General features: G+C 38.3%; 1 protein-coding gene across 1 annotated transcript in view; it reads right to left on the reverse strand.

The window, feature by feature from the left end:
• ARHGAP21 (Rho GTPase activating protein 21) overlaps positions 1-26,534 on the reverse strand; it is a 134,583-nt gene that overhangs the window by 12,787 nt on the left and 95,262 nt on the right. The window contains 9 exon segments of the mRNA XM_042991241.1: positions 248-390; positions 984-1,120; positions 1,200-1,264; positions 3,606-3,890; positions 5,238-5,363; positions 7,468-7,504; positions 12,306-12,408; positions 12,559-12,735; positions 24,363-26,259. Coding sequence (XP_042847175.1) covers positions 248-390; positions 984-1,120; positions 1,200-1,264; positions 3,606-3,890; positions 5,238-5,363; positions 7,468-7,504; positions 12,306-12,408; positions 12,559-12,735; positions 24,363-26,259 — 2,970 coding nt within the window.

A 26,534-nucleotide genomic window follows, 5' to 3' on the forward strand; every position in this document is an offset into this window, starting at 1 on the left:
CTAATGGATGAATCATGATTCGATTTCAGAGTGAATATGTTAGAAAAAAATGCGTTTATAGATAAAATTACTCAGCACACCCTGACAGGTCAGCAATGCTCAGGGAAGCTGGGTCTGCTAGGAGGAGGAACATGCTGGGCAGACTGACACACACTCTCTGTTATCTGACTGGCTGTGTACTCAGGTCCTACAATGACTATAATTGAACTAGTGACTGCAGGAAATCCAGGTGGCTGAGATCTCATACCCGATTGGTGTGTGCGGGTGGGCAGTCGTCTAGTCTGACACCGAACGTTCCTGTAGCAGTAGGCTTTTTTTCAAACGTCTTTCTCATAATACTTGGAATGCCTTTTCTCCATGTTCCTTTGTCTTTTGGGGGACTGGTATCATCTTTTGTTATGCAAGAAAAAGACATAAGAAAAAAATGAAAACAAGCACGGTTAAATCATGTCCTTTATCAATATTTCTATAAATCAGAGTCCTGTCCTATAAATAATATCTCCTATATTTATCAAAAATATTATATTCTCTTCTCTTCCTAACATAGCACTCCTTCTAACCTTCTATGTAATTTAATCAGAATCTGTTCCGCTTCTCCACCCTTTTACAACCTGCAGTTTTCTTTAAAACAGTCAGGAAATTAGGATCAATGTGACTTCTTGATAGTGAGATTTTAGCAAAAGGAAACATGATGGTTTTATCTGACAATGACAGTGCTTATGTCCTCTGCATTAATCACATTTGCAGTGTCTTTTACGTAGATGTATGTGTTATATTTTCCTTCACTTCATCTACTACAAGACAAAGACTCATCTTAAGGGAAAGGGCCCATTAGCCTAGACCAGGTCCAAGGTGACCTTTGAGCTAGCTCACACTGGGCTGAGGTCAGCAGAAATGGTACAGAGAAACATGAAATACCTTTAAAATCCCAATCTTAAACCACTGTATTTGTCAAATTTCTCCAGAAATGCTAACATCAGTACCTTTACTGAGAAGCTTCCTTTCTGACTCTTCCTTGGGAGAGTGTGGACTTTGAGTCTTTGGCTCTGATTTAGCACCAAGCAGAGTCTGCCGGATGCTGAGACTCTGGCGAGGTGTTTTTGGCAACTGTTCTGCTTTGCTGCTGAAAGAAACGAACATTTCTTAACAATTATGTATTTTACATCCAAAATAACTTGTAGGCATGGTGGGATTCTCACCTCATCAGACTGTTATATTCTTTTATTCTTCGACTGATTAGATCCCTGTTAGTCACTCCAGTGTCCTACAGAATGAACAGGAGGTAAGATTAGAAAATCAATTCTAAACTTAAGTGGGGATCTCTACTTATTTTTTGAAGCTCTTTATTGTACTACATTGCTTAGTAAATACAAACCCTATATTCTCAGTGCGCTTGTTTTGAAACCTCTGTTCAACATCACCCAACATCACTCTGCAATAAATGATCCAAATACTTCCCACCCACTGCCAAAAGAGCTTTCTGTTTCTTTTCTGTACTCCTACGATACATAGACTAAAGCCAGCAAGCAGCAGGTGTTCAAACTTATCGATCTGACATTTTTTATCAATGGCAGAAAGCAGAGAGTCATTTTTTTCCCCTCTAACACCAGAAATGATCAGCATTTCAAAATAATACAGTTGTGGGGGCGCCTGGTGGCTCGGTTGGTTGAGCGTCCAACGTCGGCTCAGGTCATGATCTCATGGTTTGTGGGTTCGAGTCCCGCGTCGGGCTCTGTGCTGACAGCTCAGAGCCTGGAGCCTGTTTCAGATTCTGTATCTCCCTCCCTCTCTGCCCCTCCCCGCTCCCTTTCTCTCTCAAAAATAAATAAACATTAAAAAAAACCCAGTTGGATAAAGGATAGAAAAATACTGTCAAAATTTGTTAATGATGAATCATAGAAACATTGAGATTGGGGGTGACTTAGTGTCAGAAATGGTACTTAGATTATCCGAAGAGAAAAGCACAAAACTGGGCTTTTCAAGTTCAACAGATTAATTTTTATAATATGCTATACGGTAAACTCAGATTTGACCATGAAGTGATGATTGTTTTCTACTGATTCCAATTATACTTCGACATGTATCCCCATTTTTTTTATTAGTCTCATTTTGATTAGAATGAACAATTCAATTTACAAATATACTTTGGAGTCAAACAATCTCGAGTTCAAATACTCTTCCTACCAAGCAGCTGAGAGATCACACAGTTAAGATCGACAGTAAGATCGCCTGGGTTTAAATTCTGGCCCTGACACTTACCAGCTGTGTAACCTGGAGGAAATTACTTAACCTCTCTTTGCCAGTGTCCTTGTTTATAAAACGGTGATGACACATTCATATGGTTGCTGAAATTTATTCATGTAAAAAGTTCTTACTCTCCCTGTTTACTCTGAAAAACTTCAAGTCTGAAGCTTTACAGTGGTGGTGTAAAACAAAGGTTGTATTGAAATGGATCTCGTGTTAATTTTTAACTACAAAGACGGTAGGGTGTAAACTATCAGAGAGAAAAGCACAGACTTTTTCCTAAGACCTAAGACCTTTTTTCATAATCTGAATTGACGTAATGGAAATGACGACATTAGAGAACATAACTTTACAGTTAATCTGGGTGTCCCTGTGCACCGTGAGTTAAGGGAAAAGAGTGTTGTGCTTTCTTTGTGTGTGCCCTAACAATGAGCACAAAAGGTGAGAACAATGTGTAAGAAACACTGTGTTAATGATATGAGAAGATACTCTTGAGCAAAAGTTACAGACTTAATCACCACCGAATGTGCACTGTCAGGTTTATAATTATGTACCCTGAAAACACTACCTTTATGAATGAAATTCCTGTTGTAAAAAATATCTTGCTGCTTGTGAGCCAGAAACCCTCAAGTCCCTACATATTTCTTATTGAAAAGAAAAACAAGCTTATCCCGTGATTTCTGACAATGCAAGTTTTCTTGAAAACCAATGACTAAATTCTAGCAGGCTCTATTATATTCTTGACTGAATTTATATTTCCATTAACAAAAATCCTCCTATCAGTATCGCTTTGCATTTATACAGTAATTTGTTTTGACAAGTATTTTCACTATAACTTAAGCCTCACAGTAATCCTGTTTTTGAGATAAGGAGCCAGAGCTGGAATTACTTAGTAATGACCAGGACTAGGACCTAGGATTTCCTGACTCTGCTTCTAAGAAAGTAGGCAAAATATAGGAATTATCTCTTTTTGTAGTTCAGTAATGGAGATTTTCAAAATAATATTGAGTAGGGACATGTGAGTTTTCCTTTTGATCAATTTTTCAAGCAAAAATAGCATATAACTTGTTTTTAATGTTTATTTTTGAGAGACAGAGCAAGAGGGGGAGAGGGGCAGACCGAGACAGAGACACACACAGAATCCGAAACAGGCTCCAAGCGGTCAGCACAGAGTCCAATGTGGGGCTCGAACTCACAAACCGCGAGATCGTGACCTGAGCTGAAGTTGGCGCTCAACCAGCTGAACCACTCAGCGCCCCCCTTATAACTTCTTTTTAAATGATGTATCAGATCCTTTCAGTCTTCCTAAGAAAAATGTCACAAAAGAATCTGGTTTTACAAGCACCACTCTGAACACACACCTCCTCATTGAGGTTGCTGCTCTCCTGGATGGTCTTGATCCACGCTAGCATGTCGTCTCTGTCCTCGGCCTGGAAAAGGCACTCGCAGTCTGATGTGGTGAGTCGAAACACATTTTTCCTCTTGGTCTCGCTGTACGAGATGTCTATTAAGCAAGCATTGACGCTGATGGGCTGTTCTTCTTCAGACGGAGTCATCTGTTCCCTTTTATCTTTGTACAAGTACAGCGAATGGCCCCGAAGCACAACATACATCTGTTTCCACGGCCGAATACTTCCACCAACTCGCTGGAAAACATGGAACAGTTCAGGAATACTTAATGCGTGGCACAGTCTTAGTGACAGGATAAACACACCAAGCAATACTGTTAACACACAAATGGACACCAAGTCTAGCAGGTGTCTGATTCACGATCGTATGCGTTGGCCAGGAGAGGATTGGCAAATTGTGCGGAGGGTAAACCAAGCTAGGCAAGGTATTCATGACAAAATCAAGGACAGTGAAATGTCAACTTTAATTTTGGTCGGAGAAAAAAAACTATTTTACCGTTCATGAACAAAGTAATTAAGATAAATTGAACAAAGCAAGGTAAAACAAGAGTAGCAAAATACGTAAAATATATAAAAATGGTAAGAGAACAAAAAGTAAGAAAAAAATCAGTCAGAAAAGTCTTTTGAGTGAAAGTAAGGCTGACGACAAAGTCCCAGCTCATGCAAATGACAAATAATGCTTAAAAACAGCATGTACAAGGAATGAATTAAGTTAACAAGACTGATCAACTTTATGCGGTCAAGCAACAATATCCATACCCAAGGTGGGTTTTTCTTAAAAATTAAACTCTTTTGACAGTATTAAAATTTTTTTATAAATAATCTGCCCAAATATTGTAAGAAATTTATGGCAAAGGTTTTATTGTATTGAAATCTACTTAATGAAGCATATAGATATTGTGATACTCATTTATATAACTCAATATTTATAAAATAAAGTGAAACAAGGAAATTATAAAAGCAATTTAAAAGAATAAAATGGGAAAGCTAAATAAAATATTTAAAATTATTAATATGGAGAATTGTCACTCCCTAAAGGAGGACTCCGAAAATCTCTGGCTAATAAACTGATAAGAAAAGCTGAGTTCCTTCTTGAATAACTTCATTTCTCTTTTATGCTGGCAAAATATAAGACAGTATACTCCATTTGCAGTTGATACACAGGACAAAAATATACAAAATTAAATCAATGATTAGAATTTTTTTAAGTAACTTTTTCCTTTATGTAAAAAACTATTTTTTATAAAAAAGTGACAGAATTTTATTTATTTTTTTTAAATGTTTATTTATTTATTTTTGCGAGATCATAGATGAGTGGGTGCAGGACAGAGAGAGACAGAGAGAAAGAGAGACACAGAGAGAGAGACAGAGAATCCCATGAACTTCGAGATCATGCCCTGAGCTCGAATCAAGAGTCAGACGCTTAACTGGCTGAGCCGCCCAGGCACCTGGAAAAAGATACTTCTATGTGATGTTTTCTACTCTTAATTCTGGATAATTTGCCGTCTCATCTGTACAGATTTTATGTGTTACTTCACAGGGGCTGCCTTCCATACACTCGCAGTAGCTGAGAAAACATACTACCTTGCCCTTATCGGTGACAAGTGGTCGGAAATGGAGCCATCCTTCCTTTGCAGCATCACTGAAAACCTCTGAGGAAGAATCTTTCCTGGACCCAGAGTCTTCTGATGACTTCTGGCTGTCTATGATCTACAGAGAAGGTCAAAAAAATATAGTAAAATATCCTTTTCCTTTATAAATATTTGCACATGGAAATTGCTTTACTGAAAACAACTCTTTTTTACTGTTTATTTTTGGGAGAAAGAGAGAGAGGGAGAGCCAGCCATGTGAGTGGGGAAGGGGCAGAGAGAGAAAGAGATCTGAAGCGGGGTCTATGCTGACAGCACAGAGCCCGATGCAGGGCTTGAACTCATGAACCATGAGATCATGGCCTTGAGCCTAAGTCAGAAACTTAACTGACTGAGCCACCCAAGCGCCCCTGAAAAAAATCTTTAACGTTCCAAAATGAATGGTTATTTTTGAAGAATACCAACTTTATCAATTCCGTTAGAAAATGTTCTGGTCTTGTTGAAAAAAAAAAAAAACCAAAACACGTGAATTGTGAATTGACTGCCATCATTTTTTAAAGGTCATCTGTAGGAAGTTTTTCATCTTTAAAAAAATAACAGAAATAGTATGATGTTCCTGCTCTCGAGAGCTCACATTTTCGTGAGCAAAGACAAATCAGAATAAAAAATAAAAACAAGAAAATGATCAGATTGTGATTAGTACCATTTGGGAAAGGAAAACTGAGATGTTGTAACAAATGACTGAGTAGCGGCTGTAAGTTCAAGGCCTACTGAAGGAAGAATATTTAAGATGAAATATGGAGGAAAGGGGCCATCCATGATAGGTCAGGAAAAAGAACAGTTCCGGGAGAATGTATAGCTAATGAATGTACATTCATCATTATCGCTTCAGGGCGTGTTCTGGAGGTACAGTGAATAACACTTGATATGGGGGAGGGTGAAAAAGAAGCAACAAGGCTAACTCTCAGTTTGGGGGCTTGAAAACTGGGTGAAGTGGACCTAGTGGGATGGGGAAAACTGGATAAGCATGCCTGGGGTATAACCCAGATCTATTTGGCCACTAAACCTTGATTGCTTATTAAACAGCCAAATAAAGATGTCAAAAGGGTAGCAGCCTACATGAGCTGCAGCTTGGGGAAGAGGCCATCGCTAGCAGTATAAACTGTGGGAGATCTCTGGAAAAGATCATGTTGGCAACGAGGGCAGATAGAGATGAAAGAGGGGTCAGAACCAGTTCTAGACATTCCATTTGAAATGTTAGAATGGCAGAGGCAGAAATGGAAACCAGCAGAAGAAAGCGTTTTAGAAAGGCAGTGGGAAATGGTGTTGGATACTACTGGAAGGTCAAAGAAGTTAAAAATCGAAAATAACCGTTAGTTTGGGGACCTTGAACATCACTGGTAATCTTGGCATGAGCAGTGCCATTCTGGTACGTGTGGGGTGAGAAAGATGTGACGTGAGGAAGTGGACCGACTGGCCATTTTTTTCAAGCAGTTTTGCTGTGAACAGTGGAAGAGAAAATATGAGGAGGAAATAGAGGGGGATGTAGATTCAAGGAAGGTTTGTTTGTTTGTCTTTTAAATATAGCAAATAGTAGAACGCGCCCATATGATGGTGAATGAGCCACTGGCGAGAGCGATTCTGCAGAGGGGAGAACGATCTCGAGAAAGCGAAAAGTGATAGAATCCAAAGAAATGTGGACGTAGCCTTTTAACCGGATCATGTTCCCAGTAAACGGATACTTAAGAGTAAAGGAGGCAGAAACCGTGGGTGCAAATGAAGATGGCTGAGATTTCTGGAGAATGTGAAACAAGGAAATTCCTGTCTAACAGCCTTCTGTGTGTGTTGTCAACAAAGTAGGAAGGGAGAGTAGACGAGAGAGGACGGGGTAAACTGTACCGAGGAAAGCGGAGGGTAGGAGTGAAACGATAATTTTGAGGAAAGAAAAATATGCATACGGCAAGATACAGGGCGGCTGGGTAGTTCGATTTTTGGCCGTAAACTGATAGAGTGAGAAAAATCGGCACAATGTGTGTGAAGTATATATACTGATGAATACGTTTAGAAATTAGAAAAGAACACCTTATAAATAATATTTTCCAAATGCACCTGAAAGGGACAGAATATAGGATAATAGCAGTAATTCCCTGTGAAGAGCCAAAGTAAGCTAAGGTAAATAGAAACATTTATCATTTGCTGATATTTAAAAAATATTGAATACCAACCTTGATTCCCTTCAGGCTAGAAACGTGCTTAAAGGACCTGTCGGAAAGAAACGTATAAATATTTGCCATAAATGCATAAAACACCTTAGAGATGTAAAAACAAATTGAGTGTCACAAGTTAGTTTTCGATAATAAGCTGATGTTTCATCATTACCATGTTGAATGCTCACTGTTCAATGCAAATGAGACAAACAGCTAATTTTCTAAATACTTACACTTTTGATTCCATGCTAGAAGCTTTCTTAGTGGATCTGGTCAATTAAAATGGTTTCTGCATAAAGTTTGAGAGTTTATCCTTCTTTTTAGATGAAAGAAAAAAACCACTCGGGCTGAACACTGGGCTTTAGAATAAATTATCAGTTAACCATAGTTGCAATGCTCTGTTAAGGGTTCCCACAATGTTACAATGATTGATAATGTGGCAGGGAGACCATTCTTCCTGCCAACCGCATTCGGGATGCTTTGATATGGAGACCAGTGGCTGCCAGTGAAAAGGCTTAGGGCTTCCAAAGATAGGTGTGCTTTAACTACTCAAAATAATTTCACTTTAGGGGACAAAGTTGTTTTGCTGTTTTTTTTTTAATTCAAAATTAATTTTAAGAAATTTAGGATTCTAAACAACAGCGGTGAGAGTGGACATCCCTGTCGTGTTCCTGATCTCAGGGGGAAAGCTCTCAGTTTTTCCTCATTGAGGATGATATTAGTTGTGGGCTTTTTATAAATGGCTTTTATGATGTTTAAGTATGTTCCTTCTATCCCAACTTTCTCAAGGGTTTTATTAAGAAAGGATGCTGAATTTGGTCAAATGCTTTCTCTGCATCGATTGACAGGATCATATGGTTCTTATCTTTTCTTTTATTAATGTGATATATCACATTGATGGATTTGCGAATATTGAACCAGCCTTGCAGCCCAGGAATGAATCCCACTTGATCATGGTGAATAATTCTTTTTATATGCTGTTGAATTGATTTGCTAGTATCTTGTTGAGAATTTCTGCATCCATATTCATCAGGGATATTGGCCTGTAGTTCTCTTTTTTTGCTGGGTCTCTGTCTAGTTTGGGAATCAAAGTAATGCTGGCTTCATAGAATGAGTCTGGAAGTTTTCTTTCCCTTTCTATTTTTTGGAACAGCTTGAGAAGGATAGGTATTATCTCTGCTTTAAATGTCTGGTAGAATTCCCCAGGGAAGCCATCTGGTCCTGGACTCTTATTTGTTGGGAGATTTTTGATAACTGATTCAATTTCTTCACTGGTTATGGATCTGTTCAAATTTTCTATTTCTTCCTGTTTGAGTTTTGGAAGTGTGTGGGTGCTTAAGAATTTGTCCATTTCTTCCAGGTTGTCCAGTTTGTTGGCATGTAATTTTTCATAGTATTCTCTGATAATTGCTTGCATTTCTGAGGGATTGGTTGTAAGAATTCCATTTTCATTCATGATTTTTATCTATTTGGGTCCTCTCCCTTTTCTTTTTGAGAAGCCTGGCTAGAGGTTTATCAATTTTGTTTATTTTTTCAAAAAAACAACTCTTGGTTTCATTGATCTGCTCTACAGTTTTTTTAGATTCTATATTGTTCATTTCTGCTCTGATCTTTATTATTTCTCTTCTTCTGCTGGGTTTGGGGTATCTTTGCTGTTCTGCTTCTATTTCCTTTAGGTGTGCTGTTAGATTTTGTATTTGGGATTTTTCCTGTTTCTTGAGATAGGCCTGGATTGCAATGTATTTTCCTCTCAGGACTGCCTTCGCTGCATCCCAAAGCGAAGGATGTTGGATTGTTGTATTTTCATTTTCATTTGTTTCCATATATTTTTAAATTTCTTCTCTAACTGCCTGGTTGACCCATTCATTCTTTAGTAGGGTGTTCTTTAACCTCCATGCTTTTGGAGGTTTTCCAGACAATAGCCAAATTATGGAAAGAGCCTAAATGTCCATCAACTGATGAATGGATAAAGGAGATGTGGTTTATATACACAATGGAATACTACTTGGCAATGAGAAAGAATGAAATATGGCCTTTTGTAGCAATGTGGATGGAACTGGAGAATGTTATGCTAAGTGAAATAAGTCACACAGAGAAAGACAGATACCATATGTTTTCACTCATATGTGGGTCCTGAGAAACTTAACAGAAGACCGAGGGGAGAGAAAGTGGGAAAAAAAAAGTTACAGAGAGGGAAGGAGGCAAACCATGAGAGACTCTTAAGAACTGAGAATAAACTGAGGGTTGATGGGGGGTGAGAGGGAGGGGAAAGTGGGTGACGGGCATTGAGGAGGGCACCTGTTGGGATGAGCACTGGGTGTTGTATGGAAACCAATTTGATAACAAATTTCATATTAAAAACATAAAAATAAATTTAAAAAATCATAAATGAGAGACAACAGCATCTGCTTTAAAGAGCTGTTACAAAGATCAGTGATAATATATGTAATATGCCCCAGAACATTGCTTAGCACGTAATAAATGTTCAAAAAGCAAAAAAAAAAAAAAAAAAAAAAAGGATTTGATTGTAAGATGGGACTGAAGATGGCACTCCCGTTCCTTTTCAAACCGCCCTGAACAAGATCGCTAGAAACAGATACGCAAACTTCATCTACCAATATCAGGAGACACGTGTAACTCTGAACTACAATATATACATACATGAAGATAGGGGGTTAAACACAGGGAAGAAAAGAATGGATACCGGAAGAGAGGACACCCCTAGCGGCGTATTTCAGACAACACTGCAGTACGCTGCTCACTGAGAGATCAAAACCTTCCCTTGTTTGGAACGTGGGAAACCGGGTGCCAGAGCTGGTGACAGGAGCCTCGCTCGTCACCACGGATATCAGGGTTTATGAAAACGAAGGAGGAAACACACAGTCTGGCCATCTCTGCAGGGAACAGTGTGTAGTTGGTGCAGGGTATCTTTCGGGGAGGAAGAAGTGAAGGCAAAAATAGGTCACGAATTCAACTCTGCATCATTAGAAAACTTCCTGTTAGCCCGGACCACTGCCATGGCCACACCTCACACAAACTTCCCCCATGTGGTTGGTCCAGGAAGAACTGACTTTATTGGAATATAAGTAATAATCAAATGGAAGCCTCAGAGAATCTTTCCAAAAATACCATGATAAAAAACGACAAATTGTTCTTTGACCGAAGGTTCAATATCATAAAAATGTCAATGTTCCTTAAGTTAATCTTAGAAATTAAACACTGTGCCATTAAAAATATCCATAAAAATTTAAGAACTAGAAAATTGACTTTAAACTTCAAATAGTAAAATAAAAATAGCCAGGAGAATTTGGAAAAACATAATGTAATGAGAGAATGGCCTTACCAGATGATAAATACATTATAAAACCACCACAAAAAACCACCACAAGTAACAGAATCTGGTGTACACGAGTGGATAGATAAATCAACTGAACAGAAAGGAGGCTAAAAATAAAACTAAATATACATAATAATTTAATATATAATAAAGATGAAATATCAGTGGGAAAAATATTGTTCTGGGGACAACTGAGAGACACTGGAAAATATAAAGTTGGCCCTTTATCTCATTAATTGGAATAAAATAAATTCCAGATGAATCAAAGTTTTAAATACACAAAAGAAAAAGAGGAACATAAATCTGAGAGGCAAACATGGAAGAATTTTGTTGTAATTCTGGAGGAGAGAAAGGCTTTTTCAGTATGACCTCAAATCCGAAGGCCATAAAAAAGAAAAAATCCTAAGTGTGACTGCAAGGAAAAAGTTTAACAGTTTTGCAGAGTTTAAATAAAAAGAACTTAAGAAAATCAGATGAAAAACACTGAATTGGGAAAAGACTTAACAACACTTATCTCAGAAGAGAGCTCGTTTCCTTTATATAAAGAGCCTCCAGAAGCCAATCAGGAAAACCAGTAGGAAGATGGGCAGAGGATATGAAGAAGCAGTTCACAGGAAAATATAAATATCTCTTAAATATATACGAAGTGATGTTGAATTAATTTAATAGAAATTTTCAAATAAAAACTACAATATGATACCATCAGATTTAGAAAAATCAGAAGTGAAGTAACATGTTGTGCTGGTGAGGAGAAGGAGGGACTTCTATGCTCTGTTGGTGGAATTGTGATTTGGTACAAGCTTTATGGAGAGCAGCAGACGATGCATGATGCATATTAATATAAAAAAAATACACACCCCTTGATGTAACAATCTCTCTTCCAACCATATTCACTTATACACTAAATGAACTGTGTACAAATATAGTCACTGAAGTATTGTTTGCAGTAGCAGAAGGCTCAATCAATCTAAATGTCTATTAATAGAATGTAGAATACCAGTTAGATAGATTTTGGTACAGCCATTCAATGGAAAATGAAACAATCATGAAGAAGTGAGCCAGGATTGTATGCACTGGATGATCTCCACGGTCAGTGTGTATAGCATCTATCACTTGTTTTTATAAGTGATTAGGATACATGCACACACACATAGGAGCTTATGTAAACATGTGTATGTGATTCGATGCATAGAATAGCTCTGAAATAATACAAAAGAAAACAGTAACATAGTCATGTCTGAGAAGAGAACTGGGTGGCTAGCGGCCTAGAGTAGCAGTGATTGTTTAATACATATCTTGTTTGTATTATGTTTGTGTATTACTGATTTTTAAACATTAATTTTAAAAACTCAACTGAATATATTACTGAATAACAACTTTGCTTTATTTTTTATTTGTATTTCTAATGTTATATAAAGTTAGAAAGTATAAAGGAAATCATTAAAATTCAGTATTTATATGTCACAATCATGCTGAACACCCACAAACAGATACTTAAAATGATATGCTTGAGACTTACAATTTTGCATCTTCTCTGTAATCATCCAGGCCCTCATCATAGGATTTTGATCTTTCGGTCTTTGAGCTGGGCTGGGCATCTAGGCTGGGAGGGCCGACAGATTCTGTAATTAAAATCCAACATTTAGACATCTGTAAGTGGTTTCCAGATCTTCTTATTAGAGAAGAGATCACAGATCACAGTATGCCATAGCATTCTAAGCAAAAAACTGAGAAAGCAGAGATGGTTTGCACAGCCACTCACTGAAACATACCCTGATCATGGGAGAGCTGGCGGCGAATTAAAGGAGCCGACGTGGTGAGACTGGGCGGGACCGTTGCTATGGAGGGTGCCTGGGGCGCCTGGGGTGCCTGGGGAGTGGAGGCTGAGATGACAGCCGAAGCAGGGATGTGTGCAAGGTCATGATCAATGCTGGGGCTCGTTGGTTCATCTAGAAGATAAAATGAAAATAAATATTGGAGGGGAGCCTGGCTGGCTCAGTCGGTGGAGCATATGACTACTGAACTCAGGGTTGTGAGTTCGAGCCCCAGGCCGGGCTTAGAGCTTACTTTAAAAAAAAAAATTTAAGAAAATAAAAAGAAAGGAAATATTGGAATGTTAAATGACTTAATGATCAATAATCAGCATTTATTATTAAAGAAAAACCAGATACAGATTTTAACACTTAACCACTAAATCACCAATAAATGACATACTTGGTCTGATAAAAATCTTATAATTACTCTAGTAATTCCAAGTAATTCTGAGAGTGTGGTCCAAAAAATTAAATAAGTTGCTTCTTCTACCAACCAATTAATACTTTCACTAACTGGCAATCAAGATACCAAAGTTCAACGGTATTCAGAACCTGAACCTATAAAAGCAGAATGATAATCATACATTACCCTAAAAGAATTACTTTCCCATTTTAAATGTATTACCCATCATTTCAGGAAGTTAAGCAAGGTGATGTGGCCAAGGCTTAACTCTCAGAGTATCAATACCTAAAATTTTCCTGTGCACAAACACACAGGTATACCTTCAATTTTTGAGAAAAATGAGAAAGGACAGTTACAGTCTTAGAAAATCTTAACAAAACCCTCTATAAAGAATATATTATAGGGGCGCCTTGGTGGCTCAGTTGGTTAAGGGTCTGACTTTGGCTCAGGTCATGATTTCACTGCTCGTGAGTTCAAGCCCTGCATCAGGCCCTGTGCTGACAGCTCAGAGCCTGGAACCTGCTTCAGATTCTGTGTCTCCCTCTCTCTCTGCCCTTCCCCTGCTCATGCTCTGTCTCTCTCTCTTTCCAAAATAAATAAACATTAAAAAAAAATATTTAAAAAAGAATATATTATAATGATGAAAGAGGGTTTTTGATTTTTTGATTTAAAAGATCGAACTATTTTAATTTTGACCAAATTCTAAAAATGCTCTATCATTTTAATGATTGGCATTTTAATCAAGATGACTAATGATACAAAATTATAACATGTATACCTACAGTCTATAAATTCTGACTACCTTGAGCTCAGTTTCTGTTTTTACAGTGTCTTTAAAAGCAGCTCTTTATATCTTTGCAATAGAGAACATTTTAAAAATTTCTCTATGAATCAAGCTTACTAAGTATTTGATGATTTAATATCTTATGTTAGCGGGCATACAATTTTCTTTTTTCAAAAGGAAGGCGATAACAGGTTTTTACATCAATTGAATAAAGATAAAATTTAATTTTACTACAGATTATAGTATTCTTTAAAACTGTCATTATGACTTAAATTACCACAAATTAACCAACCTTTTCAAATGATACATATCTATACAGTAAGTTAGTCTTATGGGGTCTGCTTAGGTCACCAATCTGTTATAGATTCAGAAACATGGTTATAAATGGGAAAATACTGTATTCTTTAGAAATGATCAGGCATATGTAGGACTGATAAGTACTAATAGTCTGAAGAGATTTCTGTGCAAAAACATCGACAAGAGTGGTGTGAAATATAGGTGTCAAAGAGTGTCTAGGAGATGCCGTGGGATAAATCTTTCAAGACCATTTCATGCCTTGCAAAGTAACTTAAAACATTTTTATATTTGTTTAAAACTAAATTACATGAAATGAAATTCAAAATGTTCATGGATTAAGCATTAAACAAAATTTCAAAGGTGATTTTTTTTTTTTTTTATGACTCTGGACTTCCTAGAGGTATGCATTCAATCTATTTTGACTGACTACACTTTGGAGGAAATTTCTGCATTACACTGGGTTGAAATAATCTCTGTTTTAAGCATGTTGTGCAAAAAGGGTTGGGACAGACCCCTGCCGGTCTGGGAGCAAGGGTGAGTGGAGGAGGCCCAGCTGGAAGGTTAGAACGCTGTGCTCACGCATTTTAGTCTTTGCATTCTTTAGAATAAACAGATCTACTATGTTAAAGATAGACAAAGAAAAGCCAGATATACTTTTAAAATACACAAAATTACATTACCCCACATTTATGAATTATACTAATAAATCCAATTCCTTATTCTCTGTAAAAATGTGAGAACTTTTTCTATCGTTTTAAAAATACCACTGTAATGATTAATTGGAATTATTTTATTTTATTTTTAATGTTTATTTACTTATTTTGAGAGAGAGGGAGAGAGCGTGAGCAGGGTTAGGGCAGAGAGAGGGAGAGAGCGAATCCCGAGGAGGCTCCAGGCTGTCAGCGTGGAGCCTGACATAGAGCTCAATCCCAGGAACCGCGAGATCACGACCTGAGCCAAAACCAAGGGTTGGACGCTTAACCAACTGAGCCACCCCTAATTTTAATATCTGCTTTCATTATTACCGACGTATAGATTACATAAAAACAAAAATAATTCATGCTCATCTCATTTTCCAATGTAAGAAAATGGGCACTGTTTAGTTGTCCAAAGAGAAAACCAGTGTGCTGTCAGATTTTCAACTAATTCCTATATTTTTAATAATCAAACTGATTCTGTCAGGTGAAAATAACGGATCATCTCTGTCCTAAGCATATCATATACAACATTAAGATGTTAAGCAAGGCATACAAAACATACTTCTGACCTATCAAGGCTGCAGACTTGCTATTACCGGGCGGCATAACCCCTCAGGGTAACCTAAACTGCATAAAGAACTCACTTAACATATGAGGCCCTAATTGACTTTATTCACTACAGGCCCCATAGCTCTTCACAATAAAGAAAAGGTGGAGGACTCTGAAATTATTATATATTAAAATTCAAAGCGATACTGTTTCCTAACCTGTAAAAAAGACAGACCTAAGTGTCCAAAGTTTTATTTTAGTTTCGGAAAATACTGCTTGCCAAAAATAGATAAATAACTAATTCTCCCAGAAAATATATACTCCATAATTTGGGGTTTTTTTTCCAAATAGAGAATACTACAAGTTATTATGTTTAAACTGATTAGTCACATCTGAATAAAAAAATCTTCACTGTTATTTCTTAACAGTTAAAATTCTAGAAGAACATCTATAAAATTTCACAAATCAAGAAAAATAGAGTGGTACAAAATCAAGGCAGCATATTGTGAAACGATGAATAACTCTTAGAATTATTTTTCAAACAACAAAGAAAAAAAATGGAAGCCCTAAAGTATATTGAGAGCTCTTATAAATGGAAAAAACTAAAATCATAACAGAAGAAGAGCAAAGCACATGAAAAGACAAATCATGGAAGAAATACAAAAGCCTGATAAAAATGTGAAAAAAAAATCCTGTGAAAACCTGACTACTAATGAAATAACAAAACGAAACCAAGTGAAATAGGACAGCTGTTTTTCATCTCACAACCTGGCAAATATTTTCACCTCATGATGTTCTTATCCTATTTGTTCCTCTTCATCTGCAAGATGACTGCAGAGAATGTATGTTGCTAGCTGCCCAGCTCTATCTTTGGGGTTCAGTGGGGTTCAGCAGAGCACCCCCCATCCTGTGGATGGGTATACGTGCAAGGGCCCTCGCTCACTGAGTCCACAGTGACTGGCCAAGGGTGAAGAATATGATCCATTTAGGACTAGTCACACAGTCTCTCCATTGGATTTGATATACGGATACTGAGAAAAGTAGTCTTTTTCTTCCCTTCCTCCGGCAACAAAAACTATAAAAATCAGTAAACTGAGTTGCCAGCGGCCATCTTTTCTACCACGTGGAGAAAAAGCATCTGAGAAGGAAGAAAGCAAAACAGAAAAAGATACACAATCTTGATGACAAATCACTTGAGTATTTGGCCCCAGCCACGCACAGAACCAGGTCCACCCCAACACTTCTTCACCCTGAGCCGACAACCCTTTTTGGCCTGAGCTAATATGAAAAAAACTTTCTATCGTTTGTAACCAAGAGAATTCCAACCGACACAAAGGTAGAGCACAGTGTGTTTCTAGTTCCCTTTCACAGACCAGCTTTACTCCTAACACCTCCTGTCCAATGCTGCAGGTTAGAACAGAGGGCAAAATGGGCCTTTTCTAAAACAAGCTGAGCTATGAAGAATTTTTCTCACAGTTCACATAATTACTCAAAGAAAGCACGGCATCAATGTAGTTTATATTTTGAAATTATAGTTGAGAATAATTTTATGCAACTCAGTGAAATTATTGGAGTTTTTGGCAAAGACTATGGCAAAATAGTTTCTTGAAGTAACTTTGCTTTTTATTTCACTTCTGCTAACAAGAGGTAATCCTACCCCCTCCCCAAATAACAGGGGTTTAAGGAATGTAAACAGCATAATATTCAAGGATGGAATAAACTGTAGTTGCAAGGGAAGGAGTAAATTTGTGTGAGTTGGAAGAAATGGTAACTAGTGTAAAAGTGCATATTTCCAGAAGAGCCTGAGTGTGTGCGTATGCATATGTGTGCGTGTGTGTGTATATATATCATTTTTACTAAAGATATGGATTAAACAAAATGCTCCACAACAGGGGACATTCACTACAAATGACCTAGAAAGTCAACCTACACCTCACGCAAAATACATGTTTAAAAATCTTTGAGATTTTTCCTTGTCCTTAAGGAAAAGGAGAATGAATAAAGTTAATGTATTCTTTGTCTAAAAAGAAATTCAAATGGGAAAGCTATCCTTCCTTTTTATTTGCCTTCTGTGATACTTCTACTCAGTTTAAATCAAAGGAAATGAACAGGTTATAGCAGGTTGAATTCTCTTTTCAGCAGGCAAGCATAAGTTCTTTCTTGTGTATTAACAAGTAACAACCGATTAATCTTTGGTAATACCACAGTTTTGTTTTTAATCTACTGTAACCATAACGAACTGAAGGAATTCTAAAAAAACTGGAACTCTCTAGGCAAATTTTCTTAACTTCATTAACAGCAATACCAGTTCCCGAACATCAGGTGGAAAAGTTGTGGGGTTGATAAAAATGGCACACTCAAGAAATGCCCCATACATTAAATTAAAAAGATGTGGTTAGAAAGGATGCTTAAAAAATAAGTCACTAAGGGGTGCCTGGGTGGCTCAGTCAGTTAAGCCTTCAACTCTTAATTTCGGCTCAAGTCATGATCTCAAGGTTTCATGAGTTTGAGCCCCGCATCAGGCTCCGTGCTGATTGCACAGAGTCTGCTTGGGATTCTCTCTCTCTGTCCCTCCCCCGTTCATGCGCTTATTGTCTCTCTCTCTCTCTCAGTCTCTCACTCTCTCTCTTAAAATAAACTTTAAACAAATAAGCCACTAATATATTAACATATATTTCTCATCTCTGATCATTAAGCAACAGATCTCTACTTACTGAAACTCTTCATTAGTTATAACTAGAGTTCCTGAAACTGCAAGTCCTATTATAAACTGATAAGGGGTGCCATCACCTAATTCAAATATCTCCATTTTTAAATAATAATTCAACTCATTATCACAATAGGAATTATTATGGCCAAGCTTCTTTAATAATCAGCTCAATGACATGCATTTAAGTAAACATTTGGCTTTGTGAAAGCCATTTTCAGATTTGGTTATTTTTAATAACCAAAATACTGTATCTTCCTATGAGATAGATGATTTTTTTAATGTTTTTTTTTTTTTTTTTTTTTTGAGAGAGAGAGCAAGCATGCATGAGAGTGGGGCAGGGAGGGAGGGAGAGGGAGGGTGAGAGAGAGGGAGAGGGAGAGGGAGAGGGAGAGGGAGAGGGAGAGGGAGAGGGAGAGGGAGAGGGAGAGGGAGGGAGGGAGGGAGGGAGAGAGAGAGAGAGAGAGAGAGAGAGAGAGAGAATCCCAAGCAGGCTCCACACCATCAGTGCAGAACCTGACGTGGATCTCACGAACGGTGAGATCATGACCTGAGCCCAAATCAAGAGCTGGATGCTTAACCGACTGAGCCACCCAGGTGTCCCTGAGATAGATGATGTTTTGAAAGACTAAGAAGTGAGAAGAATTTTGAAAACTTTATGGAGATGTAAATCTAAGCAAATCTAATCTAAGCAAAAATCTCAATCTAAGTTTTAAGTACCAATGGAGTCACATCTAAGTATATGAAAAGACTGTAAGATGAGGAGTATAGTTTTTCTCTTTGTAGATTAGTTGCTTTGTAGAAAGTATCTATGTACTAGTATAAAAGAGGGACTGGGTGCTCAGTGCACTGCCTCTAATAGGCGACTAGAGCTCCCAGAGAGGAAGGGGTGTATAGGGTGATAGTCACCCACTCCCATTCCTTTGGGGTAAATTTTGGACACTATAATCTAGATGTGTATCTCACAAGCTTTAAAACTCCCGAATTGGTTTAAAATGGCAGGACTAGTAAGGTTGTACCAATCTAATTCAATTTTACGTAGGCTAACACTAAGTACATGCATATTGGCCAGCTTTGGGGCGAGAACAAGAAGGGGTATTAGAAATATGGCAAAAAAAAAAAGAAAAGGGGGAAATATATTTGAAATGAAATCTGAGCGTGGGTAATACAGCTATAGTTTCTTTATATCAACAAAATTATATGAGTAGTATAAAGAAATGTAGAAAGTCCACATGGTGGAATACACCTGAAGTCCTACTATTGTGATGTCAAATTACTTATAAGCTCATTACTCATTTTGTGTTTTGTGTTTACTCGTGAAAGAAGTCAAAATTTATTTTCAGTACTTACTGTGAAGCTTTATAAACTGCGGGTAGGGGGTAAACAAATTACTGTCAATGACTGATATTCCTAATTTAAGAACAAATAAAATGGTTTCTTTTCTTCACTTCTCTAAATCTTTGTGAACCAAAAGAAATATTAAACAATAAATCTGTAACAAAATATTGGAAAATTTTCCCTCTGTAAGACTTATCATTTGCTCTGTATTATAAAATAACTAAATAAATGAATTGGCTCCATTCTCTGGTATTTTGGGAATAAAGCCAAGGCACTTATTATTTTTTGCATTCATTTATAATGTTTTCAAATAAAAAAAATAATTTTAAAAAATTTGTTTTAATGTTTATTTATTCTTGAGGGAGAGACAGAGCATGAGTGGGAGAGGGGCAGAGAGAGAGACAGAGACAGAGGGAGACACAGAATCCGAAGCAGGCTCCAGGCTCCAAGCCGTCAGCACCAGAGCCCAACGCGGGGCTCAAACTCACAAATCACGAGATCATGACCTGAGCCGAAGTTGGACACTCAACCAACAGAGCTACCAGGGCGCCCTCCAAAAATAATTATTAAAATCACAGAAATTAAGATTCTGGAGTATGATAATATAAAAGCAAATCTTGATTTCTTCCCTTTAAATGTTCCATGAAATACCATGAAGTATATTCTCCGAAGTGTTTTATGATACATTAAACAGGGATACTGTAAATAAAAGGGCTCATGGTCAAATATTTCTGAGAAAAATTGTATTATATCCTACCTACCTAGAAAATATAGAGTAGCACATCAACGAGTCTAAGAGTCTTATGGGAAAGACAAATAAAACTTGTATAGCTATTTAAACCCAGCATTTCTCAATTTATTTGATCCCTGTTTTTCTTTTTTTCTCCTTAATCAAATGGAATTAATGTTTCCTGAAAATATACTGGGAAACACTGCAAATAGTCTATTTTACTTCATTTCAGTGCTGATGTCTATCCCACTTTTATAATATATATATAAAATTTTTAAAAATAACTAGATTGGAAAGAGAAACACGTATGAGTCAGGTAACACTCTAAAATGATAAAAGGATGTCAATATTAAGTTACAGAACTTATACTTAATGAAATCTAAAAGTTCTTTCATTGATCAGTTACTTATCTATTCAACAACACAGTCTCTAATAAGTACTTTTTGGACTTCCAAGGTGAAAGTGCAGGATTTGGGTTACTGAAGAGCTAAACGCTTTTTGCAGTAAAAAGGCAAGTATATTGGGGCACCTGGGTGGCTCAGTCAGTTACGTGTCCAACTCTTGATTTTGGCTCAGGTCATGTCTCAGTTTGTGAGTTTGAGCCCTATTTGAGCCCCGCATTGGGCTCTCTGCTGATAGTGCAGAGCCTGCTTAGGATCCTCTCTCTTGCTCTCTGTCTGCTCCTCCCCTGCTCATGCGCTCTCTCTCTCTCTCTCTCTCTCTCAAGATAAGTAAATAAACATTAAAAAGAAAAAGGCAAGAATATTAAGCAAAAGAAATTATACTTTTGATATTATGTTCTAAAAATTAGATAAATGTTACAATTCTTTTCAATGCTTTTACTTCCAACAGCATACAATTAAAAACTCAGGAGGCCTGGCATTATTCCACCAGGGCAGAGAAACTTTTAAGAATTCTTGTGTTGTGGACAACATTTACATACAGAAACAGAGGGAAATAAATACTGTGTTTGTATTTCAGTTTGTTATCCTGCCCTGTTCCACTGGTTATGGTATAACTTACACACTACAGTAACCATATGCTATATATTAAGGCTTTAGGAGGTAAATATGAAATTGTACTAAAAAGTACTTAAAGTAGAATGTGATCAGAACTAGTAAGTTGAGCATTTTTACTTTTAGTGACTTAAACAAAATAGTTTATTTTAATAATGTCTCTAAATCCATATGCATATAGAATTATAAGGATTTTTATTTTATATATTAGCCAAAGTTCTCTCTTCAATAGCAGTGGATTTTTTTTAATGTTTATTTATTTTTGAGAGAGAGCAAGAGGGGAGGGGCAGAAAGAGAGGGAGACAGAATCCACAGCAGGCTCTGCTAGGTCAGCACAGAGCCTGACAAGGGGCTCCGACTCACGGACTGTTGAGATCATGACCTGAGCTGAAATCAAGAGTTAGATGCTTAACCAACTGTGCCACCCAGGCACCCCTAACAACTGAGTTTTTCATTTATTCAGCGCATAGATAACTAGGAAGAACTATTAAAAGATATACCTAGCACATTTTTTATTATTCCAATATAATCTGATTATATTATTCTTATCAAGTAGGAAGAAAATACGATGTCATTATTCTGGTATAATCTCATAGGCTTATCAAATAAAACCGCAAGTTGTAGGGACTTTTATGTTTAAAAATAATCATAAAACAATCGTTAGTCCTCAGTTATTTTCTAAAAAATATCTAGATGATGTATAAGATTCCATTTATGGCAAAGTTCTATTCTCTGAGCTTGGACTTAAGGGTATGGATATAAATTTGAGTACAATTTAGGTTGAGATTCCCTGCAATGTTTATAACTTGAATATATAATATTTATAAAAAAATACAAGTTACACAGAACTTTCTCAAAAGGTTTCTGCGGGCCTGGGTGGCTCAGCTGGCCGAGCGTCCAACTTCGGCTCAGGTCATGATCTTCAGGTTTGTGAGTTCAAGCCCCACAATGGGCTCTCTGCTGTCATCGAGGAGCCCACTTCAGATCCTCTGTCTCCCTTTCTCTCTGCCCCTCCCCCACCTCTCGCGTACACGAACGTGCACTTTCTCTGTCTCAAAAACAAACATTAAAAAAAAAAAAAAAAGGCTGATTCTGATAGTGTTGCCTGACTGTCCAATAGCTCAGTAGATTTAAAAAGTTTCTCTAGAAGGGTGCCTGGGTGGCTCAGTCGGTTAAGCGTCCGACTTCGGCTCAGGTCATGATCTCACGGCTCGTGAATTCAAGCCTCACATCAGGTTCTGTGCTGACAGCTCAGAGCCTGGAGCCTGCTTCGGATTCTGTGTCTCCCTCTCTTTGCCCCTCCCCCGCTCACTCTCTGTCTCTAAAAATGAAATAAAAACATTAAAACAAAAAGTTTCTCTAGAAAAGAAAAAACCTTGAAATGTTGCTCAAAGAGAAGCACAATATAAAATTATGGAGAACTCTTCATGAACTTATGGGGTAACAGGATATGAGTACAGGCCGTGGCCTCAAAAGAAGGCCCCTGCATCACACAACTCCAGGGGGCGCTCCTCACAATGCATCTATATAAATGGTGTGCTCTGGAGCCGTGCTCTGTGATGAGGCTGAGTCAGAGGGCCAAGTGTCAGTCTCTACTGTCTATTAGTTGTGTGACTTCAGGGAAGTTACTTAATCTCTCTATAGCTTAAACTTCTCATTATTAGGGAAAGGTAATTCTAAAGACATACAAGACAATCCCGTGAGCAGATTATGTGTGTTAGAGCTGCATAGTAACTATGATGAGAACTTTTTTATTTTGCTATACATTTAACCATCATCTCAAACATTATCCTTAGCCTATTATTTCAACAAATATCATGTTGAACATGTCAGGCAGTGTTCTAGGTATTGAGATTACAGACGTAGACAACAGATCTAAAATCCTGGCTCTCATGTAGCATATGTTTTAGCTCTACAGAGAAACGTGTAGTAAAAAATATAAAACATGTCAAGTGTAAACAAGCAGTATGAAGATAAATAAAGTAGCTTAAGGGGATAGAGAATGTCAGGTTCTGTGTATGTTGTGGGGGGGGGGTACCTATTTTAGACAGGCTGGTGAGGAAAAGCTGCTTTGATAAAGTACTAACTTGAGCACAGACCCAAATGCAGCGAGGGAGTCTTGTGACTATCTATGGAATGTGTTCCAGGGCTGGGAACTGGCAGTGCTAGGGCCCTGAAGCATGCCTGGCATGTTCCAGAAGGGCAAGGAGGCTGGGGTGGCTGATGATGGGTTACACATGCACAGAGGACAGGAGAAGTGATCAGAGAAGTGGAGGGTGTTGTGGGGCACATCACGGAGGGCCCTGCAGGCCACGGAAGGATTTGAAATTGTATTCTGGGTAATGAGGAAAGTAAACAGGGCTTTCTGGTCAGAGGAGTGGAATGATCTGATTTACACTGTTATTTTATTATTTTAAGTTTATTTATTTTGAGAGACACAGAGACTGTGCAAATTGGGGAGGGGCAGAGAGAGGGAGGGAGAGAGAGAAAGAGAGAGAGAGAGAACCCCAAGTAGGCTCTGCACAGTGCAGAGCCCGATGCAGGGCTCAAACTCATGAATGGCGACATCATGACCTGAGGAGAAACCAAGAGTCGTAAGCTTAACCGTTGACTGAGCCACCCAGATGCCCGATTTACATTTTTAAAACACCACACTGGCTGCATTGTGGAGAATATATCTAGGGTGCATGGGAGCAGACAAAGCCTAAGTAAACATAACAGCTGTTCCATATTGGGGCACATGCTTGTAATTTAAGTAATTTTTCCAAACCTATCCCAAGATTCACTCCAAGACAAAGTAACTTGCCAACGAGGAGGTCTATTCATTCAAGCCAAAGAAATAAGAAATAATAAAGTAAAAAGCACTGCATAAATGAAAGGTCGATGACTAATTATTAACACTGTTCTACTTGGCTTTCGGTTCAGATATTATCGTCAACTAGGTACGATTTGGTTTGCTGAGTCCCTTGGGCCCAGATAGGGAAATTCTGTCTTATTCAAGAAAAAGAAAAAAAAGTATTGAGAGCATAATGTTAAAATAAAAAAGGCAAACAGTCACTTGAAATAATTTTTGAGGGTAAGAGCTCATGGCTCTGGTCTTAGCTTGGTGCAGGAGATTCGGAACAAGTGTTTTAAAATCCGAGCGTACAATTTTTGTGCCCGTTGAACTAGAAATAATACTTTGCTGAAAAGATCTGCAAAATATTTGACACAGTAGCCACGGGCTGTGAATAAGCTCACCTATAAACGGGATTGATGCCAAGGAATCCCCAGGTGGGCTGGTACTTGAGGCCTTCCTTTCCTCCATTCTTTTTATATGGACCTCTCGGCGCGCATCATTAGGCAGCCAGCAGGTGGTGTCTGACCCGGCCTCCTGGTCATTTACTGCCAAGATGTAAGACTGATGCCTTAAAGGCTGTGGTGTTTGGCGGCCAGATGGAGGTTTTTCTCTTAGGATGACAGTTTCTTTATTATCTAAGGTATTCGATTCCTGCATTTCAGCCTCTTGCAGAGTTAAATCTTGATTTCTTTGAGGGGCAGGTAATTCTAAATCCGAAGCGCCGTAGTTCTCACTCATCTGAGGGACAGGCTTAACAGAAGCTCCAGGTAAAGAGAGGGGTTTCCCCGTCTCCACTTGGTGATCCGGGGCACTTTCGGTTCTCAGCCACGGCTGCTGATTCAATAGACTGTTTTGATGCAAGTGATTTACTGGTCTTTGGTCTTTGACAGAGACAAGTGAGTTCTGGCTAAACGATGGTTTGGTGACGTGCGTAGAAGGCGCTTTCAGAGAATTACTTCGGACTTTCACAAGAGGTGACCTGTCTTGTGTAATACCTCGAGACAATGACATTCCACAGGTAGTCTGAAAATTTCTGTTGGACTGCAGTGTTTTCAGATCTGGTGGCACTTTTTTAAACTGAGACACAGACCCCACTCCTCTGCCAGTCATTCGCCTGTTATCAGAATTAACGATGCTCGGGGCCACGGTAAAATTTGAACCTCGAAAAGACTTATGAATTTCTTGCTGTCGAGGTCTTTCATGAATACCTCGTCTATCATCCTGTTCGGTAAATCCACTCCACTTATAAGTCTGTTTTCGCTCTCCATTTGAATCGGGTATTTGACCTTCAGAACTGACGTTTTCTAAGGTTTCGCCCTGTCCCTCGATATAATCCCATGAACGAGTTCTGTGATTACTGAAACTAACAGACGGAGATGTCAGCGCTCCTTGAGACGCACTTCGTGGGCAATACTTCATCAACACAGAATCCTCCAGCCTCTCCTGGGACACGCTGCGCTGTCGGATCTGAACAGACTGCGGCACTCGATCGTGAGAGGTGCTTCGACGTCGTACCTGCAAAGTAGTGCGGTTTGGTACCACCTGGTTATAATCCGTTGTGCTCTGAGATGCTGCTCTTAAACTATCTAGTCTTTCTTGAATCGTCCGACAGCCTATGTGCAATCGTCTGTTATCAATATACTCTTTGTAAGTTTTATAGTTTTTCCAGTCTATGTGCTGATGGGAATTTGGAGAATAGTGATTAACAGAGACAGAAGGAGAATCCACAGCTTGAGGTCTGCTGCTTGAGATTCCTTCTGAATGTCCACTGTAATTGCCGGATTTAAGTAAGATTCCAGAAGGTTCCAACGATCTGGAGCCTGTCGTCTGATGAATCAGATGGGCAGTGGGAACTGATGATGGTGGCGATGTGGTTCTTGACACTGTTTTCAAAGCGGTCTGCTCATTTATGCCATACCTCACCTCTTCAGTTCTATGTGAAGGAACTGTGTGGTTGTTTCTATTAGTTAACAAATCTACAACCTTCTCAGAAGGTACAATGACAGTCCTTACACTTTCATTGCAAACACACACCGCTGTGTTGGACTTTGCAACATCTGTTGGTGATGGAGGCACTTGTATTTCCATTCTATAGGCCCTGCCAGGCTGCGTCAGTACTGGCGTAGTGGTTTGTGGTTTGCTCGATGATGAATCTGGAGGAGAGATTTCAACTGGCTGTGCCATGGCTGAAGGGGCAGATGGCAGCCAGGGATAGCAAATTGGTGGGGGTTCAGGTATATTGCGGGCATTTCCACTGTAGGCTTCATTGCCTTTCAGGTAGGCATCTTGAGAATACGCCTACATGGAAACGAGAAAAAAGCGTCATTTAAAATTCACAGAAAGAACAACAGCTTCTGTTCTTGCGATGCACTATTTTATTTTACCATGCCCTGCCTTCTTCCTAAGTGACATTCGCTAAAGCAAGCATGCAAACACAACATAAGGATGCTCCACAAATTTAGAAAAGGGCTAGTCTTTCAGAAATCAAATAAATTGTAGAATTTGCAACAAATAGAAATGACAACTGCCTGTTTTCTCAAAAGACTGAAACATACCAAATTTCCCCCTAGCCA

The sequence above is a fragment of the Panthera tigris genome, chromosome B4, assembly GCF_018350195.1.
Source record: "Panthera tigris isolate Pti1 chromosome B4, P.tigris_Pti1_mat1.1, whole genome shotgun sequence".
Lineage (NCBI taxonomy): Eukaryota > Metazoa > Chordata > Mammalia > Carnivora > Felidae > Panthera > Panthera tigris.